Raw genomic sequence first — 18,147 nt, 5'->3', positions numbered from 1 at the left:
TCTCCGAAAAATAAAAATAAGTACGGAAGATGTCTGAGATGTGCGGCCAGGATAAGCTATGAAGTTGGTGTGAGGAGTGAGGACCAGATCCGGACTAGCACAAGAAACGTGCGGTAGATGTGCATACAAGTGTCGAAACTGGAGTAACAGTAGAGAACAGACAACCTTAAGATCGCTTTTTGTCTTTTTCTTTCTTGTGGCCACACTTAACGACACATACACCAACCTGAGACCTCACCTATTTCCAAGCGTCAATTACGAACCAGTAGCCGTACTTTAGCGAATCTTTTCGAATCTCCGGATTTTTGATTCCCCTAGCTTATCCATTTGCATAATTGCAGTGTTCTTTCTTTTCTGTTTATTCGTCGTTAGATTCATTTCTGCTTGGGTTCCAGTGGCATTTCAAGCCCTTGAAAATTTCTGGTTCCGGCGGATGATCGAGGTTACATGGTTTGAAAAACAATATGAAGATCAAGGTACAATTTCAAATCCAGCATTTTTGTCTCTTCTTTATGTTCTATCATTCATCTGGTTTGTTGAATCACATAGATGCTTTCTGATAAGACTTAAAAGCTTCTTTTGAAGATGATAAAAGATAATGCAAAAAATGCAAAATGTAATTCCAGAAATAGATTCTGATTTTTTCCCCATGGGAAGATAAGTTCCTTTAGGTTTGCAATGGTTTTGTCTTGCTAGTAGCTATGAACTGCATTATTCCTTTTAATTTTCTCCTTGCAAGTTTGAAAATAGCTTAGAAGAAAACTACTAAAAGGGCACCTTTCATCTAACAGCTCACTGCGATAACATTTGTACCGATATAACGAATAATATGTTAGAAATTAGTGCAATATGGGAGACTGGGATGAAGTGGGATACTCTTCTTGATATGGGGATTTCTTATGGTACATGTCTTTAGGGGGATCCTGAAACGGGAGATGAATCCGTAATACAGGTACATTCTTTGATCGGTAAAGAGGGTGGGGTAAGTTTTAGAAAGATATATTATATGGAGTTTCATCTTATATCGTGCGGTTCTTGGACTTCAAAATGTTGCTTCCGTTAAAGAGTTTTGAATAATTGATTATTTTCTTACAAAAGAAGAAGATTATTTGGAAGTTATGGTGCATGACATTGTTGAGCTCCAAGATTAGAAGGAACCTTGATAATTGCGGATGTGGGGCTGCTTTTTAGTTGTTAGCATGTTTGGAGATGGTTAGAATTTATGAGGGAATGAACGTTGATAAAAAAAAAAAGAAAAAAGAAAAAAGAGGGGATGGACAATTCAAGAGGAGGAAGGAAAGAAGTGCTGTCTGAAACATTTTCAATAAATGCTTTTGGAGGAGTCAACTCCCTATCGAGATAACTTTCTTTCCCTTTTCTTTTCTTAATTGTTATTCAACAAGAATCACTCTTTGAAGTAGAAAAAAAGCAAAATACTGATTATCGAATGTACATCTTTGATGGGTGAATTTAGATATGTGAATGCCTGCCTTTTGGGGTTGGTATTCTATCTATTTGAAGGTAATTTTTGATGTGTATAGGTTGGTTTAAATTCTGGTTATAAATAAACTGTGAACTTCCAATTGAGGTCTCTTTTCCCCTGTATTCAATGAATTCATGTTCATGTTACTTTTCATGAAAAAAAAACAATAAATAAGTTAATAAATAAAAAAGATTATGATGTTTAGAGGCATAACATATCAATGTTTTGTTTATGAGATTACAGTCCAGAAAATGTTCTTGGTGTCCATGCTACATTTCTCAAGTTGCATGACTTGTATCATTTGAAGGCATATTGGACAAGTGAACAAGAATCTGTTGCACAGTATTACTTTTGCATTTTACCATGCAACTATCTAAAATAAAATAGCATTTGGTTCCTCCTTTGCAGTGCCTTCCTCACTAAACATTTTACACTTGTGATAAAACTAATAGCATAATTTCAATTCAACCTTCATCCTCAAATATGATATATAAAAATTGGATGTATTTAAGGCTCAACTCATAATGCTTGCTTATATATGCCACTAGGTCTGTCAAGGGTTTGGGATTGAACCTCATATACCTAGATCAGGATTTGGTAGATTATGCATGTAGAGTATCCAGATTTGAGTTTGGATCCTATTCATCGTGTTTGGATTGGACTCGGATTATATTTAGATTTTATAAATCCTCAACAAAATCAACTGAAAGAACCTTTAAGAGATTTAACTCAACCTTTCTATGTTCAAAAATTTTTATTGGTCTTTTCAGTTAAAAGTTTAGTATCTTAGCCAACAAGTATATGTTAACTATATCTAAATGTCTCTCTACGTAGAGTAATATTTTAGAGTTGGATCTTTATGGGATAGAATTGGGGTTGATCCTGAATTTAGCCTTATTAGGATTTATTTCTGGCTAATGAGATCATATTTTTAGAGCAACTCAGATCATGATCAGATCCATTAATGGCATAGTGTTTATTTAATCTCAAAACTAAATAGTCTTGAATGCAGGACCCACCCAAACACCAACTAATCAGTGGCTGAAGTGGGCTCTAAACAAGCTGGAAACAGGCCCACAAAGCCCTCGCCCCTCAGCATGTTAGATTGAAACTTAACCATGGTTTTCCCAACAAAGTAGGCTGGACAACAGAACTTCGGATCATGATTTAGATGATAATTAAGTAAAAGGTTGTGATGCTCAACTGTTTTCTTTTCTTTTTTGTTTTTTTTTTTTTGATACATTGATGCTCACCTGTTTTCAAGTTGATCTAATAACAAATCAAACAGAGGTTATATTCTAAATTATGTTCCATTTTAAAATAAAAATGATCTATTTTCTTGTGTTCTTGATGCATAATGATAACTAGCTAGATTAAAGGCTATTACCAATGTTGGTCCCGACTATCTGGGGTCTTGGGAGGGATGGACTGGATATGGTTGGCTGCTCTAATACTTGAACCTGCATTTTGATGCTTGTCAGCTTGTCAGCCTGAGATTTTATCATTACAAAAAGCAATGGCCCCCAATGGACTAGCTAGATTCTTGTCTCAAAATTGATAAACAGGGTACTAGCCAATTGTGCTTTCAGTTTGTGGCTCATCTGGTTTTGGCATGTCTAGTAAAACAAAACCTTCTTGGTGAATCTGTTTTAGCTAGATTTGTTTATTTGAACTTTTATAATAAAGCAATGAGTGTGTTGATAGACTCTGGATCTGCTACAAACAAGACATGTACAATAGGCTACAATACCCACTGAGGAGCAAATAAATCAGTTGTTGGTACATCTGGTAACAACACTGACATGTTTACACCTGATTGGGTTTCATAGCCTGATGTACAACTCTTATTTGTAGTAGATTCATACCTCAACACTTTGTGAGGCTTTAGACAAGGTTGGAGGTTTAACACTTGAAGTCTCCAACTGTGCAATTGCAACATGCAATCAAGTTCATATATGGCTTGCAAGTTGCAAGGATGTGTTGCTTAAACTTCTTGTAATCATACTTAGACCTAGAAGAAAAACAACCTTTTGAAAAGAAAGGACTGTTTAAAAAGTCGTAGAAAATCAAAAGAAAGTAGTAGAAATAAGGTTTCAAGTAGAGAGAAGAAGAAGAAGAAGGTGGCGACAACTAGGGTTCAGAGAGAGAGATTTTCGAACATAAGCTTCTCTCTTACACCCATAATTCCATTTCATTTAGTTAAACTTTAATAATTTACAGAGAGGCCCCTAGTTGGGCAAAAAATTAAAAAACATAACACAAGAAAGAATAAAGCCCAAATTAAGGCCCATTACATCAAATAGCATAAAAAATAAAGAAGGATAAACAGCCTATGGGCCATTCGGCCCATCTTCTCTACACTCCCTCTCAAGCTGAGCATAGATGTCAATCATGCCAAGCTTGCCAGTATCATGCTGAAGTTTAGCCTTGGGAATGCCCTTGGTGAGGAAATAAGCTAACTGTCCTTTAGAAGTGATGAAAGGTAGACACACTTCTCCAGAAGCCACTCTTTCTCGAATGAAGTGTCTATCAAATTCAATATGTTTAGTTCTGTCATGTTGCACTAGATTGTGAGCAATGTTGATGGCAGCCTAATTATCACATTATAACATCATTGGCTTATCGTGCTCAATACCCAGTTCCTCCGTCAAGGATCTAAGCCACAGTAGTTTAGAAACTCCATGAGCCATGGCTCTGTATTCTGCTTTGGCTGAAGATCGGGCAACAACTGATTGTTTTTTGCTTCTCCAAGAGACAATATTACCTACCACCAAGCTACAGTACCCAGAGGTAGATCTTCTGTCATCAGTGTTTCCTACCCAATCGGCATCTGTGTAGGCTTCAAGTTTCATATAGCCATGCTTAGCAAATAGAATTCCCTTTCTAGGGGAACCCTTCAAATAACACAGAACCCGCTTTGCTACTGCCGTGTGAGTATCCTTGGGAGCATGTATGAACTGACTAATGCAACTGACAGCATATGCAATATCTGGCTGAGTCATGCATAGATAGAGAAGTTTTTCAAGTAGTCTCTGGAAGACTCCCTTATCTTTCAACAATATTCCATTTGAAGCCGAGAGTCTATGACTCATATCAATAGGAATAGCAATTGGTTTAGCACCCATCTTCCTTGTTTCAGAGAGCAAATCAAGTACATACTTTCTCTGAGAGATAAGTATCCCATCCTTGGATCTAGTAACTTCTATGCCAAGAAAGTATCTCAATTCCCCCAAATCTTTGATCTCAAACTCTGTATGAAGGAAAGATTTGAGATCATTAATCCCTGATACATCATTAACAGTCACAACAATATCATCAACATACACAATCAGGTAAACGACCAAGGATTCTCTCCTCTTCACAAAGAGGGTATGATCAGATTGTGTCTGTACATAGCCAAAGCTAATAAGGGCAGCCCTAAACCTTTCAAACCATGTTCTAGGGGACTGTTTAAGTTCATAAAGAGATTTCTTCAGCCTACAGACTTTACCTTTCATATCTGTTTCATACATCCCTGGAGGAGGAGACATATAGACCTCCTCATGTAACTTTCCATTCAGAAATGCATTCTTTACATCCAACTGATAAAGTGTCCAGTTTGAGTGTGCAACAAGAGATAACACAACTCTCACAGAAGTCATCTTGGCAATAGGAGCAAAGGTCTCCAAATAATCAATCCCATATGTCTATTTATAACCTTTTGCAACCAGCCTAGCTTTTTACCTTTCAATGGTACCATCAACATGATATTTGATAGTAAAGACCCACTTACAGCCTATTGGATCCTTCATTTCAGGCAAATCAACCACTTCCCAAGTGTCATTTGTTGTGTAGGGCATCAATTTCTGTTCTCATAGCATCCCTCCATTCTGGAATAGTAAGAGCTTTTGACACAGACTTGGGAATTGGGTTAGAAGCAACAGAAGAAAGGTAGGCAGAATATGAAGGAGAGAGCAAACTATAAGAAATGTGTTTGGAAATGCAATGTGCAGTACACTTCCTTTTTCCTTTCTTAATAACAATGGGGATATCAAGGTCTGGGAAGGATGACTCCAAAGGGATCAGTACCTGTTGTCTCTTTTGTGATTGGAAGTGCAGGAGGCTCATGTGTAGTAGGGGAAACAATCTGCTCATTTCTGGTTCTTTGCTGTTGGTACAACTTGGGATTAAAAAGAGGACGAGGAGGTAAAGGAGGAGGGATAGGAACACTGGAATGAGAATGAAATGACTGATCCTCCCTTGATTCATAGAGTTGATCAAGCTGTTGAAAAATTGATGGTTTCCAAATTACTCTTGGTTATAAATTGATGATTGAGATTCTATGAGGGGCTCTAGTTACAACATCCAGAATTAATGTCTAGAATAGTATAGTGGTTTGTGATGAAGAGGAGTAAGGTTGAGAGTACTAATGTAAGACATGACATCTGAAGGTTAAAGATTACTGATCATGGTCTTACTATTATCTTCAAGCTCTGTAGCATTTTTCTTTCCTTACCTACTCTCTCTCTGATTCTTTTGCTTCATGGAACTACACAATGTGGTATAATCCGTCCCCTACCCATAACCCCCCCAGCCGGATTTGATTCCAAGTGTCTGAGTCTGCTACAACCAACCAGAGACCTTACCAACTGAGCCTATTGGCACCATCCCTTGCCCACTTTCTTCTGATAAAAGTGCTTTCTTGAAGACTTTGCTTCATCCTTTTTTTGGGTTCTGTTTGTTTGCAATTGCAAAGTCTGAATCAGATTAAAATTTTGCACTTCGTTTGTCTGCAACTATGAACTCTATGATTTGCACTCTTACCTGATGCAAGTTTACATTTTGTCTCATTTGCATTCATTGGAAGTGCAAATTTTGCATCTAAAAGACTGATGCAAAATTTTCACCACATTCCTTCTACACCTTGATTCTCTCTCATATAAAGTGGGGACATCTTCTCCTACTTTGTATGAAGATTTTGTCATTTTTGTCCTGACAATATCTTGTATTTCCTTTCCACTTTTACAACTATGTTTAGGAGAAACCAAAATAAATGAAGGAAAGTGGGCTGGCAGTTGGTACATAGTATATATAAAATCAGAATTTTAAAGGTCTTTCCTTAAAATCCAATTCAAGATTTGAATAAACAAGAGCTGATCATATCCATCCCACTCTTTAAAGTTTTAAGAGTCACCATGAGGCCATAAAAGAGCTAAGTCCTTCAAGTCTAAATCTCAATTCATTGCTTCAATATGAACATGGTTTAAAATTGACATATCTTGCAATATTTTCACCTTAAAATTCCTGAAATGTTGTTAATTTATTTGATGGTAGGGCATTTTATGTTGATTTTTTTGGTAGTAAATGAAACAGAAAATTCATTGAGAAGATAAAAGGAATGCATCAAGAGTTGGGGTGGACACGAATCAAGCTTTTCATGAGCTATTCGAGCTCAGCTCGTGAAAAGCTCAATTCCGTCCAGTCTAAACTAAGCTTCGAGTCAAGTTCAAGCCCAATATATAGACTCATTGCTAATCGCTCTAGCCTAATGAAGTTTGGCTCGTGAGATTTGTGAGCCTAATTGAGCTTATATATATATATAATATTTTTATTTTTTATATGTGTGATAATAAATAATTTTTATAATTTTTTGTATGTAAAATAAAAAATAATTTTTTTATAAGAAGCTTGTGTCACAGGCGAGCTCGAGCCGAGCCAAGCTCAAAAGTATGAGCTTTTGGGTTGAGCTGAATTTGAGCTCAAGTCCCTAGCTCGTGCTTGAGCCTCATTTTTTTTTTGGTGAGCCAAGCTTGAATAACCAGATATTTGGCTCAGCTTGGCTCCAATCCACCCCTAATCAAGAGTACAAAAGGTGATGAGAAATTACTCAAAAGAAAGAGAAGAAAACAAGCTAAATTCAACTTTTTCAAACTTTTACATCAGTACAAACTTATCCGTTAGACCCTTGAAATTCAAGTGTTTCCCAAAACTTTTCTTCAAGAAAATTTCTTGAAACATCTCTGAAATCTGGTAAGATAAGCATCCAATCCATAATTCTTTATCCAATCATTGAGCACATCTTCATTTCATTGCATGCTTTTCCTTCAAAGATCCTTCTATTCCTTTCTTTCCATACTTCCCAGCAGACAGCAAACAGAATGGAGCTCCAAAAAATTTTAACTGTTTTGCTTCCCTGTAGAATAGACAGAGCATTTTATATTGATGCTTTTACCAAACTACAGTAGTAGTCTTTCAGCATTTATGAGACCCTCCTAATATCCTTTCGTTTTTTCCTTCTTTTTTTGTGTTGGGTGGGGAGGAGGAGTTTGTTTTAGTTATTTATTTATTTATTTTATGAACTTCAACAATCATACACAATTGTTACTTGTAAGGAAAAGAAAATAATAATAACAATAATGATAATGATAATTAGGATGAGGATGCTAAGCAACAATAACTATGAAGATAACAACATAAAATCTCATCTTCTTGAATGTCTTTATTGGGCATCTATTTGCATGGTGGTTCCTACCCCAAAACAGGTTTCAAAACCCACCTTAAACTCTCTAGAAAATTTTCAACTGACCATCTTGACCACTAATGGTTAACACAAGTAATAAAATTATAACATAGATAACTATTTATTGCATTGAATATATGTAGATTTTTATATTTATCTGTGAAAAAAAAATGTGGAAGCAAACACATTTTGGTAACTTGGGGAATTCAATTGCTTACTCAAATTTGAATAAATATGCCCACTTCCATATTTGATTGGAACCTTCAGCATATGAGCTTCAGGTATTGCAAGTTTGCAACTTTTCAGTGTTAATGACTGTTCTTTTCTTTTCCTTGTAGGATTTCTAAAAGAGCACTTTTTATAAAAGAGGAAATAGATTCAGAATTCAGATAAGTCTAGCAATTTGAACTTTCTAGTCAAACATGAAGTTCTTAGAATACACTCCTCTAGACAGGTATTTCTCAAGTGAAAGTGCGCTTAAGACTTCACTGCTGTTGGCATAGCAACGTCATGTGTTTTCTGTTTCTTTTGCTATTAGGTTCGATACTAAGTGATCTATTTTTTTCTTTCTTTCAGCATAAATGATTTCCTAAGTCATGTAAATCTTGGGGAATGTACCATCAAAGGGAAGCTTGAAGCTTACTCATGTAAGAAGAAATAATGGCTTTAAGTTGAACTTTTTATGTTGCAAGATTTGAAGAACATGAATCATTAGCATACTTCTTGTTTGTAGGTAAACACATAGGGGTAGATAGGAAGCTGTCTTTCAGTTTGGAGCAGGAGGTAATTAATATGTATACATTTTTAATGACTCTTGTCTTGTGGTTTTAATTGCTGATTTAAGTGCTACTATATTTGAAGGAAGCTGCAAGTGCTTGGAAAACCTTAGTCTTTGTCCATAGTTACTAACTATTTTTCCTTTTTACTCTAGCTTAGATTTCCTGTTTGTTGAAAGTGCATATTTTAGAAAACTTGGTCTTTATCTGTTCATAAATCTTTATTGTTTTTTTTGAAAAAGTTTTTAAATAAAAGTTGAGTAAATAACCTTCATATGAGGTAGCCATCTTTCATCTTGATAAATCTTGAGGTCACTTTAGGAGATGTTTGCAGAACTTGAGGTGAGGTTGCAACATAGGTATGCATGAAGACTAGCTACAGAAGTGGCAATACTTGCAATAGCTGGATACAGCTCCAATGGTGGTTTTACAGAAATGGCAAGAAAATCAAGATCGGAGAAAAGTTGTCTCTTCTCTGTTAAGTGTGCTAGCTGAGAACAGATCACTGTTCTCCCAACTCTACCTAGGGGTGATCATAGGCCAGGCCGGACCAGACCTGGCTTATGACCTTAAATGTAAAATATTAAATATAAATAATGTAAAACATTATAATTTAGCAAAAAAGATAATATATATTGTTGGGCCCAGGCCCAGCACAGAAATTTCTTTTCTTTTTGAGAGAAAGGTAACTGATTTCATTAATAAAAACTTCATGAGTAATCTTTTTGACAGGGATATATGCTCCTGGCTGGGCTACAAATTATCATTCCTAAGTCCACTGTCTACAATCAAAGGAAATCTATGCTCCTGGCTATCAGTGTACAACAAATTCAGAGACTTGGATTATAGCAAACTTTTTGACAGGGATATATTATTTTCCTGTTAATTGCTTTCTAACAGAAATACTGTAATGTCCCAAAACACCCTGGGTGTACATGGTCTATAGTTGTATCCTCACATTTTACATTTTTATAATACAATACTTTACCTTTTAAAAAACAATGAAGTAGTAGAGAAAAGGAAGAAGCAAAAGAAATGGCTAGAGTCTCCCTACCAAACCACCTTGGAAATGGCATCTCACTAAATCTAGGATGGTAGTGGTACAGTGGAATCTCACCAACAGAAAGATGAACCTCTCTTCTTCAAGCACAAGTTGCAAGCAAAAATCGGGAATAGGGATGACAAAGCCTCAACCTAAATCTAAATCCAACCGAAAGAGCAAGCACAGACCCATTTTTAAAATGTGTTTAGATTGAGCCAAGGCCCAGTTCACTTTAAAATCCCAATTAGAAATGGGCTGCCCAGTCTGTCAACTATAGAGATAAAGGGAAAGGAGAGAGCCAAACTGGTAATCTTTGATAGATTTTGAAGTTGCAGCTTTAGATGATGGCAATGAAAAAAGAGAGCTCTTGTTGTGGAGCAAGGGAGATGGTGACAAGTGTAGCAATAGCCATGAGGATGAAGGACAAAAACCAGAATTTCAGGTCCAAGCAGTGCTTCTAAAGGAGATGAAGGAAGGAGATGGTCCCAGCAAAGAACTATCCAAGCTATAGTTCCAATTGACATGGAACCAGAGGTATCTTCTCAGGATTGTGGCCCAAAAAGCTTATGATAGGAGAACTAAGGCTAGGAGAAGCTAGTGAATGGTCAGCTAAGTTGTTGGCAATTCTGTTTACCAAGGAGAGAAGTGACATCTCCCGAATGCCGGCTGATGACACTCAGATGGTAAAATTGAGGTATGTAGGAGATAACAAGATCTCATCTTGGGTTGTGTTTAAGCTCCTAAGCTTTGGGGAATTTCTATGTATGTCCTTTAAAGGATTGGAGGAAATGAAGGTATTGGTGGAGATTGAGAATAGGGTGTTGATGGAGAAGGGTAAGAAGAACAAAGAGGCAATCCAAAGAGCTACTATGGTTGGCTTGGGACATAAATGATGGGGTTGGTACTGCCAACAGTTGAACTCTTAGATGTGGTTACCGGTATTTTAAAAGTGCAAGGCACAGGGGCCAATTTGCGCTTGAGGCGCAAGGCGGGACTCACACCTTTTTGAAGCAAGGCACAAAAATAATATACATACATATATATATATATATTAAAAACTTATTATCTAAAAAAATATTAACTTAAATTTTAAAATAAATGAATTTAAAAACCTAGTATCCTAAAATTAAAATACATATACATAACACAAAGCGTAGTCAAATGAAAATTTAAAAATAAAATCAAACAGATAAAACATTTTCAAGCATGTAAAATCCACAATCTCTTTTTCTCCTCAGTTACATTACTTCAAGTAGCTAATGTGATGTAAAACATATTACATTCCTGATTCTATGAGCCACCTTTGTGCCACGCCCCTTGGGCCATGTTTGGGCTTGCCCCGAGGGGCATGGTACAGGAATCTAGCCCCCAACCTAGCTGCTAGGTTCAAAAAAAGCAAAAAAGCATGAAATTTTCAAAAGGCACATGCCTGGGCTGAGGCGCAGGGCGTATCAGGCGCATGCCTAGGCACACCAGGCATGTGCCTTTTGAAAGGGCTGCGCCTAGGACCTCGGCGAGGCACATACCCTAAAATGCGCCTTGCCTGTGCACCTAGGCACGCCTTTTAAATCACTGGTGGTTACTGACCTTAGACAACATTCTTATTCAAGATCATATTAAAGGAAGAGGAATAGTTGGCAAGGAGATGTACCTCTGCCTAGTAGAAGAGGAAAGTATGATGCATTTGTTTATTGATTGTTGTTATTTAGAGTATGTTGTAGGTGTTACGTCAGCCTTTCAGCCTTGACTTTTGGAGACCAAGGTTGCCTCAAGAAATTTTTGGTAGATGGTCTTTGCTGAGGGGAATAGAAAGGCAAAGATGGTTTGGAGTTGTATCCCTTTTTCTATTTGTTAGGAGATTTGGAAGAAAAGAAAGAGAAGAATTTTTATAGCCAGTCGAAACACAGAGATCAAGTTGTCTTGCTACGTGGAAAGAGGTTTGGGGATTGGGTTTTGCTTCTTCCAGAATTTGAGGGAATCACAAATGAATATTTTGATTGTAATCTTTTTTCTTCTTTAGATCCTATCTTAGGAGATGAAAGTCTAGTAGTTTTTTCTTTTCTTTTCTTTTTGGGATGATCCCTCATCATCTTTTTTATTTATTACCAAAAAAAAGCTGATAACATGGAAATGATGGAACGTGACAACTTAAATGGTCACGTGGGTCGGGCTAATGAGAAGAGCTTTGGACGGATGATAGACAGGAGCTTGGGTCTATCATCGTCCCAAATGGTTAGGGGTGCTGAGAATAGCCTATAGCAACGGAAAATGCACAAGCAAAGGAACCTCCAGTGGGTCCCGCATCGCACCAGTGAGGAATGGAGCCCAAGGTGATGCTTTTCAGAGAAGCCAAACCCAAGGTACGCATGGGAGAGAACGGAGAGAAGGAGGAGGTAGACGAAGGTTGGGTAATGTGTAGTGTAGATGAAGAAGAAGAATTAGATGACAGTACATATGTTAGTATCAGTATCGGCAGCGTGTATGATAAAGGCGGCTATGTTGCAGGTGACATGGAAGGATGGAACATTGCAAGGTTGTTTCATAGTGAGTTAGAGAAGAAAGGGGGGCATGATTTGGGAGGCCAGGAAGGTCAACTAGAAGAAGAAAGAAGCCCGGGACTCCACAAGTTAGATGAGAATGAAGTCAGTACACGGAAAAGCCCATTCTCAAGACTTAAGATTCTGAAGCAAAGCAGGAACACACCAATCGGGGGTGAATCAGGGGTACAGAGGACATGTCGTCATGTTGACTAAAGGATAGAATTTTACCAACTTCTGGATCAAGAAAGGGAATCCGGGAACAACTCTAGTCCAACCCCTCTATCAAATCCAGGTAACCAAGTGAATTTAGTTTATGCTACTAATGTGTCTTTTGTGTCCCGTGTTCCAGATTCCGCTCCCGATCCATGTCCTGCAGACCATGTATGTGCAGTCAGTCAAGGTGAGATTTCTACGGTTTTGGGAAGGGGATTGGAAACTAGTGAAGAGGAGCGGGAAGGGAGGTTAAGAAATGAGAAAGCATGGGAGATTATTGAGAAAGTATTCAATGAGGTGGAAGGAAATATAATATGGAGAGAGGGTTGAGAGGATAGAAGAGAGGAGGGATCAGGGAAGGGGAGGGAAGGAAAGGAGGGCTGGGCTGGAAAGGAAATTGTGGAGTGCACAAAGGAGGTGGGAGGTAACATCACAGGAAGGAAGGAGGGAGAGGAGAGAAGAGGGGAGGGACCTAAGGAGAGGAGGGAAGGAGAGGAGGATAGGGTTGAAGGGGAGTTTGTAAGAAGGGTTGTGGGGGGGGGGGGAATCTAAGCAAGAGGATTTGATAGCAGATTTTTGTGGGGAAGTTGGGATGCAGATTAGAAGATCTGAATGTGCTGAAAGATGGTCTATAGAAGAGGAAGGAGGGAAGAGCAAAGATGAGAAAATTGAGTGAAGTGGAGAGACAAGAAGTTTGGGGCAAAAGGAGAAAGAAGGAAAGGGGGAAAGTAGTGGTGAAGGGCAGAAGGGAATTAAGAAAGAAGTGAGAATGAAGATACTAAGTTGGAATGTGAGGGGGTTAGGAAGTGCGAGGAAAAGAGTGACCATAAAAGATGTAATAAAGAGGTTCGACCCAAGCATAGTACTATTACAGGAATCTAAGAGAATGAAGTTTAATAATAGCTAGGCACGGAGTGTATGGAAAGCTAGGGGAATCAGTTGGGTGGCTGCTCCATCTTGGGGTGCTTCAGGGGGGATAGTGACAATGTGGAAGAGGGATGTGGTTGAAGGCTTGGAGGAATTGATTGGAAGATACTTAGTTTCCTTGAAGTTCAAATAGCAGGAGGATGGATTTGTGTGGGTGCTTACAAATGTCTATGGGCCAAATGACTATAGAGAGAAAGGATTTGTGGGAGGAATTGGCTGACATAAGAGGGCTATGGGAGGGGTCATGCTGTGTGGGTGGAATTTCAATGTGATCAGATACCTAGAGGAAACTAATAAGACCAATTAGAGGGTAACAACAAGTATGAGGAAGTTTAACAGGTTTGTGGATGCCTTTGAGCTTAAGGAGATTCCATTAGCCCAGAAGACATTTACTTGGTCAAATCTCCAAGATAGACCCATATGCTCTAAGTTGGATAGATTCCTGTTTTCTGTGGATTGGGAAGATCACTGGGGGAGCTTGACATCTAGAGCTCTACCTAGGGTGACCTCAGACCATTGGCCCATAGTGTTATGCAAGGAAGAGAGAAGGAGTGGAGGACTTGCCCCCTTTAGATTTGAAAACATGTGGTTACTCTATCCAGGGTTTACTAGTAGAGTAAGGGAGTGGTGGAATGAGTGTAACCCCTTGGTGGAATGGGAGGGGATGAGATTTCATAAGAAATTACAATTCCTGAAAACAAAGATTAAGGAGTGGAATATTTTGGAGTTTGGGAGGATAGAAGAAAGAAAGAGAGATTTGATGGACCAACTTGAAAGCCTCGACTCTAAAGAAGAAAGGGGAGAATTTGGAGATAAGCCAGTTAGAGGATTGCCTTCATAAGGAGGAGATAAGTTGGAGGCAAAAATCTAGGTGTAAATGGTTGCAAGAGGGAGACAGGAACACCATCTACTTTCATTCTCTAGCAGATGGAAGAAAAAGGAGAATTTTCATTTCCAAATTGGTGGTGGATGGAATTGAGTTAGCTCAACAAGAGGAGATAGCCGGGGCATGTGTGGAACATTTTAGTTCCATTCTAAGAAGGCCTGTAAATGGAAGGGTGTGGGTTGAAGGTCTGGACTGGGCAGATGTAGGGGGGATAATAAGAGGAGTTTGGAAAGGAACTTTGACTTGGAGGAGATTAAGGAGGCTGTGTTTTCTATGGATAGAACAAAAGCTCCAGGGCTGGATGGGTTCACAATGGCTTTTTATTAGGACTGTTGGGACATTTTGAAAGATGACCTCATGGTTTTTGAGGAATTTCATAGGAGAGGAATTGTTAATCCGGGGGTGAATTCCACTTTTATAGCTTTGGTTCCAAAAGGAAAGAAGCTTTGCATCCAAGAGATTTTAGACCAATCAGTTTTGTAAACAGTCTGCACAAGATCATTGCAAAGGTGTTATCCTTGAGGCTGAAGCGGGTATTGCCAAACATAATTGAACAAAATCAAGGTGCCTTTGTAAGTGGAAGACAGATCACAGATCAAATCCTCATTGCCAATGAGAGTGGAGAATTTCAAGAAAGATAAAAAGAAGGGAGTGGTGTGTAAGCTGGATTTGGAGAAGGCTTATGACATGGTGGATTGGGAATTCTTAAGGAAAGTTATGAACAAAATGGGATTTGGGGCCATATGGTGCAAATGGATCATGGGCTGTGTTCGGAATTGTCATTATTCATTGCTAGTGAATGGGACAGTGGTTGATTTCTTCCCAGCCATTAGGGGTATAAGACAGGGAGACCCCTTATCTCCTTTTTTGTTTTTATTGGTTGCTGATGTTTTGGGGAAGTTGATCAACAGGGCAGACTCTAGGGGTTTCATTAGAGGTTGGAGGGTTGGAAGGGAGGACATCCCACTCACTCACTTATAGTTTGCTGATGATACGATCCTGTTTTGTGGAGGTAATGTGAGCTTCATCAGGAACCTGAAACTGGTGATTCAACAATTTGAGTAGATGTCAAATTTGAAGGTGAACTTTGGGAAGAGTTGTGTAGTGGGGGTGAATCTGGAGGAGAGAGAGATAAGGGAGAGTACTAGGGTGTGAAGTATCAGGGTGGCCTTTGAACTATCTAGGGTTGCCCCTAGGTGATAATCCTAAGAGAGAGACTTTCTGGAACCCAGTGGTGGAAAGATTTGAAACAAGACTTGTCTCTTGGAAAAAGAATTATCTCTCTGGGTGGTGGGATTACACTGATTAAGGCCATGTTAGCAAACTTCCCCATTTATTTTCTTTCAGTGTTTAAGATTCCAGGGAAGGTTTGTAGTAGATTGGAGAGGTTGATGAGAGATTTCCTTTGGGAGCTAGGAGAGGAGAAGAGGGACCACAGGGTTAGCTGGAAGATGGTGACCAAAAGTAAAAACTATGGGGGTTTGGGGCTTGGGAACATTGGGATAAGGAATTCGGCCCTTCTAGGGAAATGGTTGTGGAGGTTTCCTCTGGAGCAGGAGAAGCTATGGGCTAGAATAGTGGCAAGCATACATGGGCTGGAGCAAGATGAATGGGAAGCTGGAATCAGAGCAAGGACCACAAGCACTTCACCTTGGAAAGCCATTCATGATTTGCTTTCAGTCTTCTACCCTCATGCAGGTATGATTTGAATTCAGGTAATTCCGTAAAATTCTGGGAACATATTTGGGTGGTTAATGTTCCTCTTAAGGAACAATTTCCTTCTTTGTATGCTCTTTCTGAATTTAAAAATGAGCTAGTTTCTTCTTTCATTACCCCTTCTTCTTCAAGTCTAGGGTTTGGGTAGAACCTAGGTCTGAGGAGGGCTGTGAGGGATTTAGACCTTGATAGTATTTCAAGCCTCTTTGAGCTTCTTGATAATGTTTTCTTGGACCCTTCTAAGGTGGACTCTAGAATTTGGACCCCTACCCCCACGGGCTCTTTTTCTTGCGCTTCCTTCTTCAAAGTCCTTTGCCAGTCCACCAGCCCTGCAACCTCCCCTTTCCCGGTTAGTGAGGTTTGGTGTAGACCAATTCCTCCTAGGGTTGGTAGTTTTTGTTGGGAAGCCTATTTGGAAAGATTCAACATTGGGGATTTGCTCCAAAAGAAGAGACCCAATACTTGTTTGTCACCTCATTGGTGTGTTCTTTGCAAAGCGGATGGGGAGACTGGTTTTCACTTACTGGTGTCTTGCCAATTTGCAAAGTCAATCTGGGAGTGGGCTTTTTCTCTCTTCGGGTGTAGGTGGAACCCTCCATCAAACTTGCAGAGCCTATTTTCCCCTTCCTTTTTCAGGTGGCACATGAAAAGGGGAAGGATTATGTGGAGAGGTCTGAGGGCTGCAGTATGCTGGACATTATGGGAAGAAAGAAATACTAGGATCTTAGAAAATGAGAGAGGGGCTGAAGAATTGAGGGCTGTGATCCACATAAGGGCAGTACAGTGGCTGAAATCACTAAAACTATTTACAGATTACACAGTGGAAGACATGTTGAGAAAGTGGGGCGAGATTGCAAACTGCACTCAGGTCAAACCAATAATAAGGGTGTCCTGGACTCCCCCACTATTGGCTTCTTAAAGTTAAAATTTTGATGGGAGTTGTAGGGGGAATCTGGGACAATCAGGGATTGGAGGTGTTTTTAGAGGTGAGAACGGGGTCATTTATGCCCTGTTCTCAGGCCCAATTGGTGTGGGGGATTCCCTTAGAGCTGAGATCTTGGCAGTTATGGAAGGAGTTCAGAAAGCCAAGGAGATGAATGTCAGGAAACTCATAATTGAAGAGGACTCGGAGGTGGTGATAGGGTGGCTGATTAAAGATGACTGCGGTTTATGGAACTACAGAAATGAGAAGAGGAAATTCAGGTGGCTGGTGCGGGAGATGGAAATCAGGATGAGTTGGGTTAAGAGATCAGCTAACTCTTTAGCTGATGGATTAGCTAAACAAGGGATAGAAAGGGAAGCAATGCTTTGGGCTAAGCTGTAACTTAATTGTTTCTTTTGTTTCTTTTTCTCTTTTTCTCTTTTTCTCTCTTTGGAGGGTTTAAGTTGTATTCGGAAGATAAGAGTTCTTGTCTTCTTTGCTGTAAATATTTTGATATTTCAATGAATTGAATGAATCTGTTATTGATAAAAAAAAAACATGGAAATGATGGAATATATGAGATGAGGCCTTGCCTCTGGTAGGAGAGTAGTAGCTGAGGTTTTTTGGAAGAGCAAAAGCCTAATATTTTGGTATTGTAAAAAACAAAATTGTAGACTTTCAATTTTAGGGTGGTGAGGAGCATACGGAATTTTTGCCTATGTAACTGGGTAACCATTCCAGCCATTAGCACACTGTTTCTAGCTGCTTTGTCTTGTTACAATAATCACATACATTGTCCTCTTTCTCATCTGAACTAATAGCCTTAGAAAGCTTAATTTAGCAATAATCATAGCCAAATGATCCAAGGGAGGTGTCTGAAGCATGGCACTCCTACTCTCTTAACTGTGAACTGAGTAGGTCTGGGACAGTCACTTTATGTGATGATATGCTGTCTGGTAATGACATACTATTGATTCAGCCCAGATAAGAATTCAAATATTTTATTCCTCCCTACAAACTTCCTGTGGGTTTCTATATTCTCCTCAAACTTCCATTCTTGGGTTTCTAGTTCATCCATCTCCTCCCAGAAAGACTTTATTGTAGAAAAATTCATGGTCAAAGACATCCCCTACTTCAATGCAT

The 18,147-nt window shown here is 39.0% G+C and overlaps 1 protein-coding gene across 2 annotated transcripts in view; it reads left to right on the top strand.

Annotated features, from left to right (window-relative positions):
* Positions 1 to 215: 215 nt before the first annotated feature.
* Positions 216 to 18,147, top strand: part of LOC104601413 (uncharacterized) — a 29,742-nt gene continuing 11,810 nt past the window's right edge. Inside the window, exons 1-4 of one of the 2 annotated variants that reach the window (XM_010264724.3) lie at positions 216 to 476; positions 8,321 to 8,436; positions 8,559 to 8,629; positions 8,716 to 8,765. In XM_010264724.3, the coding sequence (XP_010263026.1) occupies positions 8,405 to 8,436; positions 8,559 to 8,629; positions 8,716 to 8,765 (153 nt within the window). In that variant the 5' untranslated portion in view covers positions 216 to 476; positions 8,321 to 8,404. Of the gene's footprint in view, positions 477 to 2,534; positions 2,673 to 8,320; positions 8,437 to 8,558; positions 8,630 to 8,715; positions 8,766 to 18,147 lie in introns of those variants that run through there. The other variant, XM_088899254.1, reaches the window with a different exon arrangement.

This window comes from Nelumbo nucifera, chromosome 2, assembly GCF_055504915.1.
Source record: "Nelumbo nucifera cultivar China Antique chromosome 2, China Antique-T2T, whole genome shotgun sequence".
NCBI classification, from domain to species: Eukaryota; Viridiplantae; Streptophyta; class Magnoliopsida; order Proteales; family Nelumbonaceae; genus Nelumbo; species Nelumbo nucifera.
Note: the sequence above shows the minus strand (reverse complement) of the source record. Positions and strands in the feature narration are given on the sequence as shown.